Genomic DNA, 22,602 nt, shown 5'->3' with positions numbered 1-22,602 from the left:
TACCATGGTGGGTGGGTGCCGGGAGCATCCCCAGAAGCAGACGGAGAAATGCCACTTAGGGTTACCTTGAAGCTGGTGGTGATGGATGCAAACTTGTTGTCTGCTGTCTCTGGGTTGCCAATGAGGTAGTCCCAGCTTGTGAACATTTTCCAGCTGAAAATGAAGTTGTCATCATCCCCGTCTGCTGTACTTTCGTTGGCGTTGCGTGCCATCCTGTGTAAGGACATGGTCAGACAGTGTTTCACAGAGCCAACACGTGTCCTTCAGCTCTGCAAAGCAGTGTTGGTGGCTTTAGGTTGCTGATGGGTAAGGAAGGAGTGGGGTGACCGTTCTTGGGGTCTGGGTGCAATTGTCTGTGCTGTTGGACTTTAGGTTTAAGGAGGACTGAACAGTCAAACAGAGTCTTCAGGGCTATGCAGGTCTTGTATTGAAAACTGTAACGTAAAAAAACCCTACCATAGGTGATTAAAGAGGTTAAAGAATGTTTCCACCAGCATGAAGAAAGGCTATTTACAGTGCTTCTGGGTCCTAGGCTAGCACAGGATTATGGCTACCTTTGGATAGTTAACCCATTGGTGCTGTCCAATCCACCCACTGCAACACAAAGTTTTAGTAAGACTGCAGTAGGTGCACAGTGCTGGAACCAGTGGAGTAAGTGATGCAGGGAGAGAAAAAGGATTATTCTTGTTAATCAGCACAAGGGCAGACGCGGCTTCTGCTGTTTCCTCTCTATTATTTGATCCCTGAGATCCTTCTGTAACTCCCACCAGAGTTCCTAGCACCAGGCCCTCAAGGAAAGCGAGACAGCAGATGATGCAATCCCCTGGCAAATGTATAGCAAATCCCCACATCCCACTCCAGCCAAAGGCTCAAGAAGCTCTTTCTGCTGCACAGCCACTTTCAGCAGCGATAAAAATCCATGGGCTTATTCCTTCTTACAAAGGAAGAAAAACCTTTGTATGTGAGTGCCCTTCAGGCAGAGACAGGGGGTTATTTTTGGCTTTGCAGAGCACATCTCAGCAGCAAGAAGTGCCTCTGCTGCATCGTTGGTGCCCTAGGGATGTTGTGGGGGCATCACTGGTGCTCAGGGACAGTGCACCAGGAGTATGGAGATTGGGGCCCTGCTTTAAAACTCCACTGATTGCTTTGAAGACACATCAAAAGCAGTCTAGTACCTTTTGGCTCTTTTCTGTACCCCCTGCACCATCTGTGTGACTTGCATTGGCCTTCAGGAGTGGTTTTGGGGGTGGTTTTTTGCATTGAAAGGGTGGGGAAAGGAGCCTTTGAAGTTTACTGTAAGTAAAATCCTCCTTAATGTACAGAAATGGAAAAAAATCCATGTGCAAGTACAAATTCCACCTGTTTGATGGCCCTGTAGTGATGTTGGAGAAAGGGTGAAAGCAATCTAGAGAGGAGGAGGGGGAAGAAGAGGGAAGGGGAAGGAGGTGGGAGGGTTCACAGCAATGCACATAGCACATGGCTGAGGCGAGGGCTGCCCAGGTCCACCAGAGCCAGGGGTGATGGATGCTGAGGCCAAGTGCATGAAGGCAGCAGGCACACAGCCCCCTTTGCCCCACACTCCCCCAGCCATCCCCAAAGGCTGCATCAAGCCATAAGCTATACCCCTGGAGGGGAATCCAGCTGTGAGACACATCTGGGTGCAGGGAGGGCAATCCCAGCTGTACTTACGATCTTATAACAACCATCAGGCTGTAGCCAAATACACTGACTCCAACCATGAAATATGCCATCGGGAGCCTGTATTTTAACCAGCCAATTGTCCTCTGGTTGTTGTAGTAGCCGTAAAAGAGCGCCGAGTATTTGATATAGCCCTGGAGGAAAAGCAAAAGCCAACCTTTGTGTAAGCTCTGCAGCTTTTCTTCTGCAGGAAAGGGGTTTCTGGTGAAAACTGAAGATTTAAACAAGGAAAATCAACCTGGAAAAGTTTTTAGTGTCTCATTCTTGGCTTTTTTCTGCCCTGTCCCCTTTGAGAGCCATCCTCCTAAAAGCTTATCATCCTAAGAGAGGGAGAAGAGTGAGAGCACATCAAAGGATCCTGGCTTGAAGCTAAAATGCAGGTTTTATCCATCACTGTTTCATCCCTCCCAGAAAAACCTCCTCATTGCTTTCTGTGGCTGTAGCCCACCTGCTTCTCCATGCCAGTATCAGACCCTCAGATCTTGTAGAAATGCTGTAGCAATGGGATTTCCCACCATGATACGAAACTTTTCCTTTCAGCCAGGAGGCAGCTGATGCTTGGTACCCTGCAGGTTTAATTCCTTTTACTGGCTCCCACCTGCAGAGCAAATAGAGCTAAAAACTGAAATCAAAGCATTGCTTTCATGTGGAAAGCAAAGCTCAGACATGAGCTCTGTTATCAACCATGTTGTCTCAAGTAGGTCTATTTTTTCCTGTACAAACTGCTGGGCATTCAGTGAGCGTGCAGATTCCTAACCTGCGTTAGCAGTCTCTTTCCCTATTTTTCTGTCATATCTCATCCAAGTTGATGTGTATCATTGCATATTGTACTCCTCTATTTTCTGCCGGTTGTCTTTCAGCTCATAAGTTGTGTAGTTATCCAGTCTGGCCATGAAGGTTGAGCAAGCTCCCCTCTGATTAAGCCTTTGGAAAGACCAAAATTGAGACATAACTTGAAGCTTATATCAGAGGCTGTGTAACGGATCTTGTTTAGAGATACTGAATACTTTAAACGGGGAGGGATCTCTGGAGGTCATCTAGCCAAGCCTCCTGCTCAAAGCAGAGCCAAGTTCCAGATGACGTCCAGCTGGGTTTTGAAGATCTCTAAGGATGGAGATCCCACAATCTTTATGGGCCTCTCTCCAGTGTCTGACCACCTTCATTTAATCGATTAGGCTAAGCTCTCCCTAAAGCACTGGGATTTTCATTCCCAACCTAATATAAAGCTTTGGTATCCCTGGGTGCAACATTAGCTGTGTGTTTTCCCTGCACAAAGCGTAGTCCCACAGGTATGGGACAACTCTGCAGCCAGTGCTTCTGAGCCAGCGTGGGGCATACAGCAAGCTTGTGGCTCATAGTGTGTTTGTTATGTGTAACATGTGCTGGGGAGGTGTAATGAAAAAACCCTCATAAAGTGTAAAGATAATGTCCCTGGAAGGTGCCAGTGAAGCTTGTTTGGCAGATTGTAATCCCAAACCTTTGTCCTTTTGATTCATCAAATGGCAGGGACTGAAAAATGAGGATTTCTGCTCACATCACCCAGTATGTTCTGTAAACTCCATTTGTGAGACATAGTGTCTGGTGTCCAAGTGAGATTTATTGCTTTCTACTCCTCTAGAAAGCCATGATGTGACCTCCTTGCTGCCAAAGCATGCATTTCCTTGGCTCTTTTTTCTTGAAATGCATTTTTCAGTGTCACAGTTTTGACTCCTCATTTTATGCCTGCTCTGAAATAAGTTTCCTCATTGCATTTCCTTGGAATACTGCAATAAGCATCTATTAATTTTCAAAGGGCAAGCCTGTGAAGGGCTTCATTTGACATCTTCAGGCTGCTGAGGGTATAGGCGTACATCACCGCCCCATAGCTTCTCAAGCTTGTCAGATTGCTCCCTGGTGTCAAGCAGCAAGGGAGTGGGTACCGGACCTGTATAGCAGAGGGGTTCAGAGGATCAAGCCTATGATGGAATGTACATGTATGTACCAAGACACAAGCAAGAGACTAGCAGATTGCGGTAGCCAGCCTTTCATGCTGGCAGGGCCTCATCCAAGAGCAAATTTCCTTACTGACAAGTGTATAGTCCACAGTCCCCCAGATGAAATCAGTGGCTGCAGTTCAGCAGCAGTGCAGCACAGGTTCTTCTTTGTTTTGGGTGTTAGTCTGGGTAGTTTTGTGGGTTTGGTCTGGTTTTTGAAAAGTGAGTTTAAATGCTGCTTATTTTTACAGTGTGCTGCTCAAATCAGCTTTTCACTCAGTGTTATATTATTCAGAGTGTCACCAATTCATCTCTAAGTTGGGATCCTGGCAAGTGAGACAATGTGAAGAGCAATAGCCAGAAGAATCCTCAGCAGAAAATGGGTGGTGAACAAAGGTCTGGTCCTGTTCAGTATTTGAAGCCTTATTAATACATCCATTTAAATCATCTGCCTTACATTAAATTGAGGAGGTTTGTTTTAGCTAAGGGAACTGTGGTGAGGTTTATGACAGAAGAACTGGGTCTGTAATATGTGGACCAGCACCAACAAGCATTTAATAAGCATCTCCAGAAGCAGCAGCTTTGAAAGTCAGACCCCAAGGTATTGGCCATAGCAGAACCTCCTCACCCCTACATACATCTTCTCCTTTGGGCTATTGCCTAAAATACTTAATCCCTTTGGCCTAAATCTTCAAAGGCAGAGTCACTGACTGGGTGGGGGGTGTGACTTGGGGCTGCAGCCAAGCACTTGTGGGCAGATGGAAACTTAGGTTTCACTTTTGAGTGCAAGTCCTAAACTTTGGTTCCAGCTTCAGGCTCTTACAAATATTTCAGGGGAGCAGGGATGGTAGGGATGTGGGGAATGATCCCCTTCCTAAGGCTATGAGCAAGTTCGTAGTGGCCATTCTGAATAAAATTCTACATGATGAAGGTGAGATGATGACATCTATTTCTATAGCTCTATGGATATTTAAAATACAGCAGACATTTATTTATGGGGTGGTTCTTTCCTCTGAACAAAGATCTTTTATTGCCTGAGTTCTATGTCTCTACAAGACAACTATGTGAATGTGGTTTAAGTGAGTTGCACCAAGTTCACCACTGGGCAATTAACATTGTCACCTGCTTCTGCTAATGCTCACAGACCAACCTAACTTTGGCTTCTTATGCTTCATGAATAAAAATACTGTGTAGATAAAAGGACATGGGTTTCCCAAATCTGCCTTAGCTTCCTTCTGTGTGGAACTGGGTAACTCCACTGGCCCTAGTGGGTTTTTCTTTGTCCTGTTGCACCTCATTGACCCCAGACAGACATGTTTTGGATGGTGTTACCCAGCCAGGCTGGGGGAGTGGTTGGACTTCATGATCTTAAAGGTCTTTTCCAACCTGGTTGATTCTATGATTCTATGTCCCCTTTGGAGTAAAATTGTATCTGCTTTGTACCTGCAAACCTGAGACATACATGTCTGTGTGCATACGCACACATGTGACATACACAAGCTAGCACATTTGTGCATGGAAGTGGTTCAAATACATATGTTGTTTTGGCCAGAAACCTCAGGAAATAGATACACAAATCTTTTTCATTGCAGAAGGTGTCTTCATCTTCTGGAAGGAATAGGTGCATTGCTGGTTTACCTGGGCTCAAATTCATCCCTAACTAACTTCTGAAGGGTTTCAGGAGGTATTCAACTATCTCAGATGATTAATACTTACCTCAAAATCCCATAGAACTGAAAAATCCATAGCTGTTGCTTGCTCAGCCCGGGGTACAGTTTTCCTTGGCATGCTCCCATATGGCATTCCCATCAGGACCTAGTGAACATTGATAACAGTGATGCATGTATAGTATGGTACACTGCACAGTTTTTGTGGGTTTGTTGTTAACAAGACCCTTTGGGTTTGCTTTTGGTTAGTTTTCCTTTTGGTTGGTTTTAATTTCTTAATTCCGGAACAGGAGTTTAAAATATTTAGAATGAATTTCACCCAAATAACCAGAGGACTTCCCTTTCTTTGGTAACATCAGGCAGTACATTGCCCAGGACCTGTATCCCTCAATGACCAGCTCCAGTTTAAATGTCCTTGGCCTAGCAAGAAGTTCTTAGATTGAACTTCATGGGTGTAATGCAATAAAGGGATTAGCTTAATCTCTTTATGCAGGACTCCTCCTTTGAGAGACGTCAAGGGCACTGGGTCGAGCTTGCGGCATATTTCCTATTTTAGGTCTCAAGGTGAGGTGAAGGGCAGTTAGTTTTGGGAAAAAAGCATGTAACAAAATGATGCAAAGAAGAGTTTTTATGGCACAGCCTCTTCTGGCACCACACAAAGCAGCAAGCCCAGCAGCTATGGAAGACCAGGTGGAGAACATCAAGGGCTATGGAGAGTTAAATGCATTTACAAGCAGACTCTGATGCTTATACCAAAATATCTCATTAATATTCATAGCCTAGAAAGGTCTTAGCATATAATCTATCACTTACTTACATTTTTAGGGCTATCTAATTAATTTCCAAATAATTCATGATCAAATGTTTGTTGCCCAGTGACTTTCCATATCATAACAGCTCAGTAGGCAATGAGTAACAGTATGTATACTTTAAAGATGAAAGCTGTTCAGTCTTCTACCATATGCATAGTTCCTAACAAAATACATTCGTATTGTTCAGTGCTAATGGTTATGTCTCTTCGTCCTGGGAAGAGGAAGAGCTTTCTCTTTCGATAGCGTGAGCAACCACATTAAGGGGAACAAAAGCACAGTCCTCGGGAGAGGCTCTGTGCTGCATTTCTGCTCCATAAAAATCTGCATTGAACAGAACAGATGCCGCTGCCTGTGGATTGCACAGCCTGTAAAGACTGCACTGAGTAATTTAGCCAGAGCTGTAATGGCTGCATTAAGAAATTCTTCACTAAATGATCATATGAAGTTGGCGATGAGATGCTTTTCCTTCTCCAAGAACAGCGAGAAATAGGAAAACTAAAAATAAAGCTCTACCTTGTGAATCATCTGAATTAGAAGGACAGAAAAGGGACATTTCCTAAACAAATGGTCGATGGCAAAGTGCTGGGAAATTGTTTGTTCCTTCCCTTGACGGTTCCTCCTGTGGGGCTGTGCTTTAGCTGCCACCCTGGGGCTATGCCCCACAGAGGGTGCAGAAGGGGGTTTCTTAGTCATTTTTAGACCACAGTCCATTTCCTATGGCTTTTATGGACCTGAGCTTGTATCTAGGATTCCTAGGTCATGTGTCTCACTTTAGTTAAAACAAAAACTGGCCTTAAATTAGGGGTTTGAGCCCCTGATTTAGCTGTTGAATGGGAAAGATCTTTTAGGGTCTTTTAGGCCTCCTGATTTCAATCTGACTTTTGCTTCTGTGTCAGCAGCAGCCTTGCAAGTTCTTTCTAAATAGTCATCTGGAATATTGCGTCCAGTTCTGGGCCCCTCTGTTCAAGAAGGAGAGGGAATTGCTTGAAGGAGTCCAGCGCAGAGCCACAAAGATGATTAAGGGAGTGGAACATCTCCCTTATGAGGAGAGGCTGAGGGAGCTGGGTCTCTTTAGCTTGGAGAAGAGGAGACTGAGGGGTGACCTCATCAATGTTTACAAATATGTGAAGGGTAGGTGTCAGGATCACAGAATCACAGAATCACAGAATCCCAAGGGTTGGAAGGGACCTAAAAAGATCATCTAGTCCAACCCCCCTGCAAGAGCAGGGTAACCTACAGTACATCACACAGGAACTTGTCCAGGCGGGCCTTGAATATCTCCAGTGTAGGAGACTCCACAACCCCCCTGGGCAACCTGTTCCAGTGCTCTGTCACTCTTACAGTAAAGAAGTTCTTCCTGATGTTAACGTGGAACTTCCTATGCTCCAGTTTACACCCATTGCCCCTTGTCCTATCACTGGATATCACTGAAAAAAGCCTAGCTCCATCATCCTGACACCTACCCTTTACATATTTGTAAACATTGATGAGGTCACCCCTCAGTCTCCTCTTCTCCAAGCTAAAGAGACCCAGCTCCCTCAGCCTCTCCTCATAAGGGAGATGTTCCACTCCCTTAATCATCTTTGTGGCTCTGCGCTGGACTCCTTCAAGCAATTCCCTGTCCTTCTTGAATTGAGGGGCCCAGAACTGGACACAATATTCCAGATGCGGCCTCACCAAGGCTGAGTAGAGGGGGAGGAGAACCTCTCTTGACCTACTAACCACTCCCTTTCTAATGCACCCTAAGATGCCATTTGCCTTCTTGGCCACAAGAGCACATTGCTGGCTCATGGTCATCCTCCTATCCACCAGGACCCCCAGGTCCCTTTCCCCTTCACTACTTTCCAGCAGGTCAACCCCCAACCTGTACTGGTACATGGGGTTGTTCTTCCCCAGATGCAAGACTCTACACTTGCCCTTGTTAAATTTCATCAAGTTTCTCCCCGCCCAACTCTCCAGCCTGTCCAGGTCTCGCTGAATGGCAGCACAGTCCTCTGGTGTGTCAGCCACTCCTCCCAGTTTTGTGTCATCAGCAAACTTGCTGAGGGTGCACTCAGTTCCCTCATCCAGGTCATTGATGAAAATATTAAACAGCACCGGTCCCAGCACCGACCCCTGAGGAACTCCACTAGTCACAGACCTCCAGCTAGATTCTGCGCCATTGACCACAACTCTCTGCCTTCTTCCTTTCAACCAGTTCTCGATCCACCTCACTACTTGATCGTCAAGCCCACACTTCCTTAGCTTATCTATGAGGATGCTGTGGGAGACAGTATCAAATGCCTTACTGAAATCAAGAAAAACTACATCTACCGCTCTACCATCATCCCTCCACCTAGTCACTTCCTCATAGAAGGCTATAAGGTTGGTCATACATGACTTCCCCCTCATAAAACCATGTTGGCTGTTCTTAATGACCCCCTCATCCTTGATATGCCTAGTGATGGAGTCAAGAATAAGTTGTTCCATCACCTTTCCAGGGATGGAGGTAAGGCTGACCGGTCTATAATTACCCGGGTCCTCCTTCTTGCCCTTCTTATAGATTGGTGTGACCTTTGCCATCCGCCAATCCTCAGGCACCTCGCCCGTTTCCCACGACTTACCAAAGATGATGGAAAGTGGCCTAGCAATGACCTCCGCCAGCTCCCTCAGCACCCGTGGGTGCATTCCATCCGGACCCATCGATTTACAGATGTCCAGATTGCATAGCTGATCCCTAACCCAATCCTCATCTACCAAAGCAAACTCCTCCTTTGTCCTGACTCCTTCTGGGGCTATAGAAATCCGGGGCCCTCGGGGAGAGTCTGCAGGAGTAAAGACAGAGGCAAAGAAGGCATTCAGCACCTCTGCCTTCTTTATATCCTCTGTCTCCAGGGTACCCACTTCGTTCAGCAGTGGGCCTATATTGCCTCTTGTGTTAGTTTTATTTGCTATGTATTTGAAGAAGCCCTTTCTATTGTCTTTAACCCGACTAGCAAGATTGAGTTCCAAGGAGGCCTTAGCTGTCCTAATTGCCTCCCTACATCCTCTAACAACTGTCCTATATTCCTCCCAAGCGGCCAGCCCCTCCTTCCATAATCCATAGATTCTCCTTTTCCACTTGAGTTTGCCCAGCAGCTCCTTGTTTAACCACGCCGGTCTCCTAGATCCCTTACTTGACTTCCTACTTATTGGGACGCTCCGATCTTGAGCTTGGAAGAAGCGGTCCTTGAATGCTAACCAACTATCTTGAGCCCCTTTACCGCCTAGTACACTTTCCCATGAGACTTCCCTTAGCAGTTGACTGAAGAGGCCAAAGTTGGCCCTTCGGAAATCCAGAACTGTGGCTTTGCTAGGTATTCTATTCCTCCCACACAGGATCCTAAACTCCACCATCTCATGGTCACTGCAGCCAAGGCTGCCATTGACCGTCACCACTTCGACCAAACCCTCCTTGTTGGCGAGTACTAAATCTAGCAGCGCTGCTCCCCTAGTTGGTACGTCCACCATTTGCATTAAGAAATTATCATCAATGCACTTGAGGAACCTCCTAGACTGTGAATGACTGGCTGTGTGAGGATGATGGAGCTAGGCTTTTTTCAGTGATATCCAGTGATAGGACAAGGGGCAATGGGTGTAAACTGGAACATAGGAAGTTCCACGTTAACATCAGGAAGAACTTCTTTACTGTAAGAGTGACAGAGCACTGGAACAGGTTGCCCAGGGGGGTTGTGGAGTCTCCTACACTGGAGATATTCAAGGCCCGCCTGGACAAGTTCCTGTGTGATGTACTGTAGGTTACCCTGCTCTTGCAGGGGGGTTGGACTAGATGATCTTTTGAGGTCCCTTCCAACCCTTGGGATTCTGTGATTCTGTGATCCTTATACAATCATACTCATAAAGCACTACCTGGTATAAGACACCTGTTGGTACTATAAATCTCATGTTCATGTGTCCTTAAACCACAACATCATGTTAAGCAACAGGCAAGATACTACTGAAAGGGGAATTAAGCACTTACCTCTGGAATTATAACCAGTCCAAATATTAAACCAAAAAGGACAAGATTCACTCCGTACATCCACCGCAGAAATATGAAGTAGGAAGCGACTGAGGAGCCAAAGTGACCTTAAACCAGAAGACACTTCATGGTTAGGAGTTTAGGAGGGTTAAACTGTCCCCAGCAACCCTTTTACCTTCAGGTCTCCCTAGCGTGTTGCCCAAGACCCTCCTGACATTCCCCACCACTGATGGAGACAGCAAAGCCCAGAGCTACCCGGGGTATGTGCTCCTCATTTGGCATCAGAGATGGGGATGAGGGAGCTGGAGTACTGTTCGGGTGAAGCAAAGCTGGCTTACAAAGGACAGAGACCCCACAGTAACTTCCACTTACTCTCCACCTCTTTTATCTTCATCTCCCAGGGTATGCACTGGGTTTTGAAGTTGTCAAAGTCTCTCTTAAACTTCACCCATTTCTGAAACAAGACAACACTTCAGTGAGCAGAGAGGTGTGAAGAGGGAGGCTGCTTCCTCTGCAAGGCTTTCTAACGGCAGGGCTGGGTAGCATTGCTAGAAGTGGGTATAAAGTCCAAACGAGAAGCTCTGGTCTGGGTCTGATCTTTTGGGCTGTTTCAGAAACTACCTTCAATGCAAAAGTCCCCCAGCCCCAGGTGTTCACATTCATTATCTGAGCTTTAACCTTCACAGGCTTTTGGAAAGCTGCAGTTGTGCTGTGTGTGCTATGATGCAGAACCAGCTCTATTGGAAATACAATTTGATTTGGTAATATACTGAGCTCACATCCTTTCTCATCAGACCAGCAGCTAAACTCCCATTGATTTCAGCATGTCGGGCCTTGCTCCATTTTTCACTTCTCAATATAATCTCCATGACAACATGCAACTTGGCTACCATCTTCAGTCTTAGAACACAGCCATCATTCTCCCTGTTATCTCCTCATTACTGGGGAAGATGGAATTTTACAGGAGTCTACGGGGCAGTGCAAGCATTTGGCATGGCCTCTCTGTCCTTTAGGGGTACCTTGTCTCAAAGATCAAGGTTTTGGAGATTGCAAGCAGAAAGCTGTTGTTTTCCCTGCTCCTGCAAGCCCTGCCTTGCTTTCGGGAAGGTCTCAAGGAGATTCAGATGGGAGGCAAATTCCCCCTGTTGTTTCTGCAGTAGTCATAGTTTTGAAGCTGGCTAGCGCTTTTTTGAATGCAGGCAGGAAGTTACTCTGATTTGCTGCTGTTTCCAAATACAGGTTAATACACTCTACCAAGCAAAAAGTGCTGAATACATAACCAGGTACCCAAGCATTCCCCTGACATCACTGCGGCACTTACCTTTGCCATCATCATCTTATACGCGTACAATTTTTTGCCCTTCCCTTTTCCTAGAGCTCCTTCAAACTTCTCCACAAAAGCTTGTGCCTCCCTAGGTGCAAGATAAATGAGCAGGTTATTGAAACAACAAAGGAGTTGTATGCTTTTTGCTTCTTCACACATCAGTGGGAAAGCAGCTGTGCTCATGCAAGGCTGGATGTGACGTCTGCTCTCCCTCCACACTCTGCCAAACACGGAGCAGAGGGGCATCACCATTCCCCATGGGGTTGTGCATGCCTTCCAATGCTATTTTGAAAGCTCTCCTGGTAGAAAGGGGTTTTTTAACCAGTAGAGCTGGGATTGGAATCATTGCCTTGGCATAGGGATGGTTTGTGATGATCCTGTTGACCTGCAGGGTTTGGTTTCCCTGGTCTGCTCTTCCCCACTGATCCCACTGCCCTGCACTAAGGGGTCTCTGCAGCTGCCTGAGCTCTTCCCACATTCAACCCTATCTTTGCTCCATAAACCTTTGCAAATAACACAGCATTTTTCCAAGCAGCCCCACCTCAGGAGTGTGAAGTAACATGGCACTTCAGTGCTCTGATTTCTGCCTGACAATGGGCATGAGTAAGCAAACCAGGGCACAGAGTCTGCTTTAATAAGTAGCCTGGCAGTAGTGAGTCATTTGGTTTTAAATACAAGGGTAGAATGACCCGGCCACAGGTATCAGTTGAACAGATTTGCCTGTTCTTTGGTTACAGAGGCTGAAAATCAATTTCCACATTGTAACTCTGATCTTTGATGCCCAGACAGGCTGGCCGGGCTCTGCCAGGTGCTTTTCCTGAGACTGGGGTGTTACCGGAGCAGCAGCAAATATGCAGTATCTAGGAAAGGCAAAGTGCATCTGGCAATCAGCAAAGACACCCGGGCTGTGGGATCCTGGTGTGAATGGTACCTGAGCACTGAGAGCTTCTTCACCATCCTCCAGGGCTTGTTCCTCATGGTGGAGATCAGCTTTTTCTTTTGCTCCACTTGCTCCATCAGCATGGCAAGCTCTTCCTCGGATGGTGACTCCTCATCAGATGAGTTGGAAGAAGCAGAAGTGCTGGCAGAGACACAAAGTAAAGGGCACAGAATAGCAAACTTTGCAGGAGTTAGAGGGAAAGTCACTGGCCCCTGGAGATCCCTCTCTGATGTGCTCACAGGGGCTCACCATCTCCTGGCTTGGTGTGAGCTGAGATGCTCAGGACAAGGCTGCTTAAAGCCAGGATAACGAAGAGATGATTGCTCCCCACCATAACTCACCCAACATTGTGTTTTGGTTCACACTTCAGCTACAGAAGCATTGCCTAGGTTACAACTGGCTCTGAAGAAATACTTTTCATGTGTTCAGAAGGAAGTAGAACATATGGGGAGAAGCAGAGGGTTGGGACAAACAAGGTTTGGAAGAGGAAGCGATTTGCAAACGTGAGAGATCCATTTAAACCTGAATGGTTCCATAGGCCAACCAAGAAAATGTGCCCAGATCTGAGTGGCTTAAGCTGTCCTGTTGAGGAGTGCTTTTCTATCCCCAGCTATAGGTGCTGGGACTCCACTACATGCGTGGGTCTGATCCTGGCTGAGAGATAACAACAGAAGACTTTGGAAACAGTTTGTCTATGTGCCATATTACACTCCTCTTTTCCACTGTTGTACCTCTCCTGGGAGAGCAGTAACTTATTCACAGTCTATGGGGTTTTGTGGTTCTGACCCTTATGCCACTGACTTGTTTATACCGCTGCCCATCTGACCCGAGGCACCATACCTGGGGACTGTTTAATTACCTGTTTTTCCTGTCTTTGTTCTGTTTGTTCTCCCCCTCTTTTCCTTTCTTATTTGCTTTCTTCTCCTTGTTTTCTGACTCCTTCTGACCTTTGGTAGGAGCCCTTTTGCCTCTCTGCCGGCTTCGATCCTCTCCTGCCTTTTTTCCACCGCTGTTTTTCCCTTGGTAGTTCTTTCTCCTAGAAGCTTCGTTTTCTTGGCTACAACTGTCTTCCCCTTTGCTCTCATCTTCTTCTTTGTCTTTCTCTTGCTTTTTCCTTTCAAGTCTGCTTGCTCTGCCAGTTTCCCGGAGGGGTTTTTTCCTGGGTGTCTTGTCCTTTATTTCATCTTCTGCAAAAGATAAAAACCAAGTACATTGGGAAATCCATGTTGGCAAAATAAGGATTCATCAGAAAAGCGTGGGCAGCCAGGTTTGCCTGATGCGCACCCAGGTGAAGCCAATAAGCAGATGCCTGTTGAAGTGGGTGGGCTTTGCCTTATACCCCATCCAAGAACCACATCCAACACTTTGGTTATGGAGCTCCCATTTAAGACCATATGGCTGATTTTAGCACATCAGTGACTTATATGTGGCCATAAGAAAACTGGAAATCAGTTACCAATGCAAAAGCCCATCCATCAGAGAGCACAGACAGGTATCTCCCCAACCTGCAAACACACCGGAGCAATGGAAACAGAAATCGCAGTTGGTTATACAGTATGAAGTTTGCTTGTTTGTGCGATGTCCTTGAAAGATATTTTCTTTTCAAGGCTGGGGATGGAGGTCCCCTATTTACAGAGAGAAAAGGCACAGCTTAGGAAGGACCCAGTTTTGTTTCACTGAGCTTTCTTCTATACAGGAAGGTCTATATCCAGAGATAAAAAACCCCAAATAGTCTCTGGTGCACGTTCCATTCTTATTGGCATGCAAGCTAAAATCCTCTTTTGTGCTGAAGTCAGAAGTGCTTCCAGCTTGAAGGATTGCAATGGAGCAGGATTTAATTGCATGATATTATACAAAGGGTAAAAGCACCCAAAAAACCTACCCTTTTACCACCACGTGCATTAAAATACATTGTAAGTAAGTTTCCCACACTCTCTTGGCTTCTAATTTTCCAAAATTTCTGGCTGATGAAAATCAAGTGTTCAAGCAAACAACAACAAAAGGTATAATTTTGACATTGGTTTATTTCCCCAGGGTAAGGGAAATTGTAATAGAAGGAGGAAATCAGGCAGGAATGGGCCCCAGAGTGAAAATAGAGCAGCCGAAGAGGTGAACAAAACTAGAAGGAAAAAGAGTTTGAGCATTTGCATCTTTGTGAGAAGCTAGAAATTAGTAACAAGGAAATGGCTTTGTTAGTAGCTGGTGGCTGTCACACTTGTCACTGGGAATGAGAAGAAGCTTTCAACTCATTCCTCAGGAGCCATTAGGGTAGGTTTCAGTTCCTCTGCAATGGTCCATCTCAGCTGAATTTCAGCTAGTGATCTAGGTCAAAGGACCACCCCTCTTTGGGTACTTTAAGTTCACTTTATGGAGCCAACTATCACAGTTTTCATTTGCAACCTATCAAATGCAAGGTTAAGTGTGGAAAAGTCATTTGTTACTTTCGTTGCCTTGTTTGCAAGTATGGAAAAGGAGGATATGATTTAAAACCAAGAAAATCCCAGCCATTTGCTAATTATTGTCTCATGTTTTATGGATTGTGCAGACACGGTTGTGAACAATTGTTGCTGTAGCATCTATATTCATATCACCTCTCCAGGGCTGTCACCTCTTAGCTATCTTTCTTTAGCTAGTGTTATAATCCTACCACGTAGGTATTTCTCTTTATTTACCATACTTACAGGGTTAAAGTTGGTTTTAATCCTGTCACTGGCTCTTCCTGATTTTCTTCACAGCCACCACTCTGCCTCCAATCCATTTTCATTTTCATCTTCTCATGGCCATGATTAATCAAGATACCAGCATGTTACGGTCTAAGCAAGCATTACAGGGAGGGCAAGCAGGACCTTGCTGTGATGCAAAGCACTCTGCATAGAATGGTGCTTTACTGCAATGCCTGGTTTACTAAGGAGGACTGCCAAGAGACATGGGCTCAAGCACTCTGCATAGAATGGTGCTTTACTGCAATGCCTGGTTTACTAAGGAGGACTGCCAAGAGACATGGGCTCTGACAGCTTCCTACCCTAGAGCATGGATGAAAGGGGACAGACTGCTTAAGGATGATAGTTCACATATCACCAAGTCAAAACCTGCTTGCTTACTAGTAGCGATGAAATGGTTCCTGTTGTAGAGCTAGTAACAAGCCACAGAGGAAAAGAAAAGGTATCACCTCTTGTATTTCAAACAAGACCACACTTTTAAATCTCTACATTACCTTCACTGTCTGTGTCACTTTCCACTTGTCCATCAATCTCTATGCCAGCTGCAAGACAAAGAGCAAAGAGTAATTGCATTTGTTACTGGGATTTACACACGTGATGCTTTACTCAGCTAGCCGTTAAGTGCCAGCTGGAATTGGCAGAATGTCCCTTATTGATTAGACATTATATTCTTTTCCTATAGTGATGTTCTTCATATTTGCTTTGGTTTGGCAGGCTGACAAAAGCTCCCCCCATGAGCAAACTGAAACTGCATCGGCAGACACAAAATGGTATGCTTGGAAAGATTTGGCAGCATCAAAATGAAACAGTGATACAAACCATCTTCCATGATGACCTGTAAAGCACATTTCTTTTTCTTCCCCATGACAGCCTCTGGTCTTATGCACAGACACCGTAGCTGCTATGCTGCACACCCCAATCATATGCAGGTTACTCTCTCTTCCAGTGCCCATGAGCTTGCCTCCTTGGTGTTGCAGACAGATGGGCACATCCAGATGTCAGTGACTTCTTGCTTCCGAGCCATGTGAGCAGGGGAGGGAAGGAAAGGGTGGGAGAGGCAGGGAAGACCCAGGCTCTGCCTCAGCCCACCCAAACGCTTTCCGTTCTTCTCCCTTCTCCCTGTGAAAAAAGCACCCATTGGCATTACATTGCAGTTCATTATTTAAACATGAAGGAAAGCCCTTTGGTGGATGCATGGTGGTATCGTATGAAACACAGACACAAGTCACGTCTGGTTCTGACATAAGCATGTGGCTGAAGTCTTTGGAAGGATCAGTTTTCTTAATGCCATACTCTTTACTGAGCTGTGTCAATCTGTGTAACCCTGTTAGTCATCCCCCTGCACCTTATTAAACCTCTCAGTCAGTGCCCCTCAGGGCATGGCTGTGGGTCACCTTCTATCCTCCATGTGTGTCTTTAGTAGGGAACCCATGAGCTAATAGATGCAGCAAGGAGTCAGGAGTCAGGACACCGGGATCTCTCTTTCCTTCGCACCTCTATTCTGTATGACCTTCGCATCCTCACTGCACTCTCTGGTAAAACAGGATAGATTTTCCTTCTAGGTGCTCAGAGGCTTAATTAATTAATGTGAGACCCTCATGTGGAAGGTCCTTTAGTACCGCAAAGTATTGTATTGCACGCTGCAGCTTGCAGCCTTCTGATGGGTCAACAATAGGTTTGTCTGAGCAATCTCCGGTGTAAAACCTGCAGCACTTGCTCCAGCTGCGGCTTCTTCGGAGAGCGGGTGCATCCCCGGAGCAGGGCTTCTCCTGCAGGCATGCGGGCTGCGCAGGAAGGCTCTCACAAGAGGAAACAGACCCTCATTCCTTCTCCGAAAGCTGCTGCAGACCCCCAGCTTGCACTGGCATCCCTTGGAGGACCTGGCATGGCCACAGTACACAAAGACTCTTATCCAAGTGCTGATAGGGAGAGTGTTAATTCCCCCCTGCTGTCCCAAAGGGATGAACTTAGTGGACATCAGCTTGAGGCTGCTGGCACCGGGATCTCTTGTGGATGATTCCTGCTCTGGGCCAGGGGCAGCACCCAAGCTGGTGCCAGCCTGAACGTGAGACTCTCTGATGGTTTTTGCTCACTGAATTCTGGTCCAAAGGCACCTTTCAAGTATTTGAAGTCCAATCCCATGGATTTTTTTGATCTGCCTTTGACTTCACCTCAACTTGCCTGAGCTAAATACATAACATATGATATATACCCGTACATTATTAACAACTCTAACCCTACACGTTCATTGCACAGGGCATTTTCACTGTGTGCTCCCCACACCAGTGGGTCTGACTGGGTCTGAAGACAGTGGCAGTGGGTTTTGAAGGTCTTCCCACTGAACAAGTTTCACCTGTACACAAGTTACACCTATGTGTAGATGTGGCAGGTTGTAAAGTTGTTCCAAATGGGATCAATTGCAGTTGCTGGTGGCTGCTGGAATGGATTTCCTTCAGGCTACTTCAGTTGCCTCAAGCCTCAGCATTTCTTTCCCAAATAGACTTCATTTTCCATGTTGAATGAAAACCAGATTTCTGGAGGAGCATGTGATAAGAGGCAAAAGGTTGTGGATGCCCATCACCTAGCCATAATACTGTGCTCGGTGCTAGCACTGCTTCTGTCTCATGGCATCCTTCTTCTCCACCAAGTCATACTCAGATGCTTTTTGTATCCTCTAGGTATGCTTACATGAGCATCTCAGTGCCATGGGACTGTCCTTGTTTCTACCCTGCCACATGGTCAGTAATTCACCCATTGTCTGCACTGGAGCTGGGGTAGACGCAGGCTCCAGACCTGATTGTGTCACTTGGCATACCCAGAGGTACCGAGTACATGAAAAATTATGGGGACTAAAACTTCATTTTACTATCAAAATATACAGCCAGGTAATACTCCTGTCTTGCATCTCCTTTGATATGATAATCTGCCCATGGTGATGGTGTGATGCTACATGGCAGTCACAGGGGCCCTGGGCACCCTTTGCCCCATGGGGGGATCATCCCACACTGTGGGTGATAGCTGAGTGGTCCCCTGGGATCTATTCTACGGAATAGAGCAGGAACGGTAGCTGTTTTGTGCAGCACTCATGAGGCAACACATCGGTATGGCTGTTTAGTGGCTGAACAGAACTTGCAGTAAGCTCTATATGGCTGTTTCTTCACTCCCCTGTACTTACACTTTGCAGTGTAGCAAGTTTGACCACGGAAAAACTGTGCTCTTGTAGGCTGGGTGGCAGCATTTTACCCTTGCATAGGAAGGGAACATTATTTTTCACACTTCCTACTTCACTGGACCCTATCCCATGGAGGAGTTGGGCAACTATTTCCTGATGAAGAGGGTTATTAAAATGGCTGCTCAAGCACTTCAGCTTAAGAAGAAATCCCTACATTACTTTTTAGACTCAGCCTGTGGTCCAACAGATCCCTTTGAATAAGACCTGCTGCTCCCCTTCCTTTGCCTTAGAACCTCAGAATAAATAAACCCATCCCAACTGATGCTGTTTTCCTCCCGTGGAAGCAAAATGGTCCATGTGCAGCCACACAGGCATGATGAGAAACCCTGAGGTTTTTGTCCCTCGTGGGACACGTCCTTGGGGGTAGAGGCAAAGCCACTGTCACTTTGGAAGCAGACTAGGCTGTGCCAGAGGGTGTGATGCAGAAGACAGGCTGAGCAAAGGGAGCTTCAGGAGGAGGGATCAGTGCAGCAAAGTGGTGTCACGCCAGCGGAGACCAAGTGCAGCTTGGTGAGGCCAAACCATAGGCTTGCCAGCCTTGTTTGCCTTGGGTTTTGGTATGTGCTTAGAGATCTGTGATTTCCCCCCACACCCGAGTCAGACTGGTGGGGATCTCACTGTGCCTCTGTGCTGGTTTTGCTTGTGTGATACTGTGCTTATAGTTCATGGCCACTGACAAGTGCTGGTCAAAAAAAGAAAGTGTAAAGCATAAAATATATAGTTGTTCATGTTCACATTGCATTGTTCATGGGGAAAAATCTTAAGGTGGGACATTCTACACAATGCTGTATTTGAAATAAGGAAAATGTTCTTCATTTCATGTCCTTTTGACACCCATCTTTCCTGGGTGGTAGAAGATGCTTCATTAAAAGAAGCACATACAAAAACTTTGCAACAAGCCCCAGGCATGGCTGGCCTGGGAGAGCAAAGAGACATCTCATGCACTGTGAGAGAGGTCTCACAAATGAGGACTCTCTGCTTCTGTGTGTGTGCATCAAACGGATCCTGAAATAGCTCCAGGTAGGGCTGACCTGAGCCTGCATAGCTGTACAATGGGGAGGTGCTGCCATTCCTCAGCACCAAGCATGCTGCTGTCCTCAGCTTACGAGCCTGATTATCCTAAGAGGATAAAGTGTCTTGCAGGGTTTATGATTTCTTAGGATTATGGATAGGGGGGGATTAATGGATTAGTCTTTTACCTCTGAGTTACTCCACACAAGGTATGAATAAGTAATGCACAGCCACAAACCCAGTTATTCCTTATGTAAATGTCAGACTTCATACACAGAGTGTGAGCCATTTCTGGAGTTGTAGCAGTAGTTTTTCCATCCTATACTATTTAGCTTGTTTCTCCTCATTGTGGTGACTAGGGCTATATAATTGGACAGGTTTGAGTTTTAACATACAGGGGCATTGGATGTCTCACCCACCTCCAAGTGTTAAATACAAAGCAGTTGTGTTATGGAGAGAGGGTAACTGAATCCTGCCAGGACATACAACATGCTTCTAAATGCTTAATGAGCTAGTGTTTCTCCCTTTCTTGCTTTCTGATTAACACAGGGCTTTAGCTAATTAATCCATGGATTACATTAATTCAAGATTTATCTCGTCTGGAGTTAATCTTTACTTGAGAAGGCTTTGGAGTAATAACAGTAACACCTGACCTGTGCGTGGATATTTTGGTGAGGGTTCAAAACTTGCAACTAGAGCCAACTTTAATGCTATATCTGAGACAGACATTGAAAAGTCAGAGATCACTTCCTAACATTGTTACGGAAAACTCATTTTTACCAACAAAATCCCAACGTAATCCTGCTTTCCAGTGCCTCTCAGGTGTGTTTTGTAAAGCTGGCTTCAGCTCAGCTCTGATCCAGCCCCGCTTTTGGCCACAGTCTGGGGTTAACTTTAAACCAAATAAATAAATCTGACTAAAACACGGAAATCCAGCATGGGCTACATGTTACCGTGAGCACAGATGTATACAGAGCTTATCCTTGCCCTCATGCACTCTCTGCAGTGCGGTCGTGTTTCTCTGCACTTTGGTCCAAAGGGTTTGTCCTCTGCCAGGGAGGCATGGAAAGGCTCAGAAAGCAAGGATTCATCAGCAGTCTTCACTGCACACATAGGGGAAGACAGTCTCATTCATTTCACATAGTGTGGAAGAGACATTCCTCAGCTTTTTGTAGTCTCTGAAAAGAACCCCCTGGCTCCCATAATGACCAGTGGGTCTGGACTATGGTTGGAGGCAGTAAACTGGTGCCAAATACATGCCCTATGTTGTTTCTGCAGTGTGAACATTACTTACTTATACAGACGATGCAGTTCCACTCCACAAGATTAATGTTGCGTGTTTGTGATGCACAACTCTGTGCTTTGCCCATGGAAATATCCTTCATCTGAATAATCCCAACCGGAGGTGGGGAGCAGGAGGTCCTCAGAGGCAGAGCCATTGCTTTCCTATTACACTCCCATTGTTATTTCTCAGTGTTCTCTCGTTGGCTTTCACTCACCTCATGCCTCAAGGCACATTGGATGGGTAACAAGCTCCATAGCTGCTGTTAGCCTGTGTTTGAGCTGGAGAACAATTATTGCCTGAGGGCTGCTAATTCAGGTGCCCTGTCAGGAGGAATTACAACAAAAGGTACCTCTGAGCATCAGATCAATCATAGCACACAGCCTCTCAGTCTTCCACTGCTCCTTACTGCATAGAAGCCAATGTTAATTCATTTTGTTTTAAATGTGCTTATATTGCCCAGCTGGGTGAGAATAAAGCACCCATTTAGTAGTAGCCTTGTGGGAAACACTGCAGTTCTGAAGACCCCAGCCTAGGACAAAACATAAGGCAGTGTCTGCCAGCTCACTGCCATCATCACTGACTCCACATCTCAGCCTAAGCACACGCTTGGTGTCATCCTGGATCCACATGAACCTGTTCATGCTCTCCAAACCCAGAATATAAGTGTTTGGCAGTGGTGCTGGTCAGATGGTGTGTGTTGCTCCTGTATTATCCCTTGCTGGGGACAGGCTTTGAGGGCAGGAGGCTCTTGTTCGTCCAGCCACGGGGTTGTGCCAAATAACCCTAAAGCTTCTGCTAGCTCATGGACTCAGTGATGCACGGGACTTTGAGGGGCCTCTCCATAAAGCACTTGCAGTGTCAGAAGGTCCCTGTCTGTTTCAGAAGCTAAGAAGGTGACTGGAAATCAGAACTAGGCTCTCCATGCGGAATTGTCTATCTCCAGGCCATATATATAGTTGATTCATATTGGAACAAACGCAAACCAACACGCTCTTGTGCCCCTGTTACACATGTAAAGCTTTATTCATGAAACACTTTGAATTAGTATTTTTTCTCTTACGTTTTCCTGGTGAGATTTTAAAGAGAATAAAACGCAGCACAAAGCCAGAGCGTTGTGGTGCACAGAACGCACACAGCATGAGCGAGCTAAGACAGAAGCAATTGGCTTGCGGAAGAGAAATGCAATGATTTGGTACCTTAAGGGATTCTTCCAGTGTATTTATATCATGCTACAGTAACTTGCTTCCTCCTTTGCCTTAGCATCATTTACTCCCTGGGTGATGAACAGGTACTAACCACAAGTCATACTCCTCTTCTGCTCCTAAGAGAGCAGCATCGCTTGTGTGTAACATGCTCCTGGTGTACTCCTAGCTAGTGGAGAACTGGTCCAGGTCAGGACTGATGTGCAATCAAAATGTCATTCCAGTATCAGGATATTGAAATGTCTTCCAGTGTCTGAAGGGGGCTACAAGGATGCTGGAGAGGGACTCTGCATCAGGGACTGTAGCGATAGGACAAGGGGTGATGGGTTCAAACTGAAACAGGGCAAGTTCAGGTTAGATCTAAGGCAGAAGCTCTGCCCTGTGAGGGTGCTGAGGCGCTGGCACAGGGTGCCCAGAGAAGCTGTGGCTGCCCCATCCCTGGCAGTGCTCAAGGCCAGGTTGGACGCAGGGGCTTGGAGCAACGCAGTCAATGTGAGGCGTCCCTGCCGGCCATCTCCAGAGGCCAGCGGCTCAGAGCGGAGCCTTCAACCCCGGAGTGAGGGGAAACCCGGCAGCAGGAGCCTCAGTTCCGAGGGAGCGTCGAACCCTCGCCAGGCCTTGCCCAGGCGCCGGCGGCTCCGAGCGGGGCCTCACAGGGGGCGGTGCCAGCGGGGACGGCCCCGCCCGGAGCGGGTAAAACGCGGCCTGGATTAGGCAGGAGCGGAGCTTGAGGCAGTG

At 46.4% G+C, this 22,602-nt stretch overlaps 1 protein-coding gene across 1 annotated transcript in view; it reads right to left on the bottom strand.

Annotated features, from left to right (window-relative positions):
* TMC2 (transmembrane channel like 2) overlaps positions 1 to 15,999 on the bottom strand; it is a 33,980-nt gene extending 17,981 nt beyond the window's left edge. Inside the window, exons 1-10 of the mRNA XM_065669173.1 lie at positions 15,954 to 15,999; positions 15,629 to 15,676; positions 13,274 to 13,601; positions 12,406 to 12,555; positions 11,472 to 11,562; positions 10,523 to 10,604; positions 10,151 to 10,257; positions 5,388 to 5,486; positions 1,690 to 1,832; positions 66 to 213 (exon numbers count right to left, since the gene is read on the bottom strand). Of these exons, the coding sequence (XP_065525245.1) occupies positions 66 to 213; positions 1,690 to 1,832; positions 5,388 to 5,486; positions 10,151 to 10,257; positions 10,523 to 10,604; positions 11,472 to 11,562; positions 12,406 to 12,555; positions 13,274 to 13,601; positions 15,629 to 15,676; positions 15,954 to 15,999 (1,242 nt within the window). The remainder of the gene's footprint in view (positions 1 to 65; positions 214 to 1,689; positions 1,833 to 5,387; positions 5,487 to 10,150; positions 10,258 to 10,522; positions 10,605 to 11,471; positions 11,563 to 12,405; positions 12,556 to 13,273; positions 13,602 to 15,628; positions 15,677 to 15,953) is intronic.
* Between the last annotated feature and the right edge of the window lie 6,603 nt (positions 16,000 to 22,602).

This window comes from Lathamus discolor, chromosome 2, assembly GCF_037157495.1.
Source record: "Lathamus discolor isolate bLatDis1 chromosome 2, bLatDis1.hap1, whole genome shotgun sequence".
Classification (NCBI taxonomy): Eukaryota; Metazoa; Chordata; class Aves; order Psittaciformes; family Psittacidae; genus Lathamus; species Lathamus discolor.
This window is presented reverse-complemented; position numbering and strand designations above follow the sequence as displayed.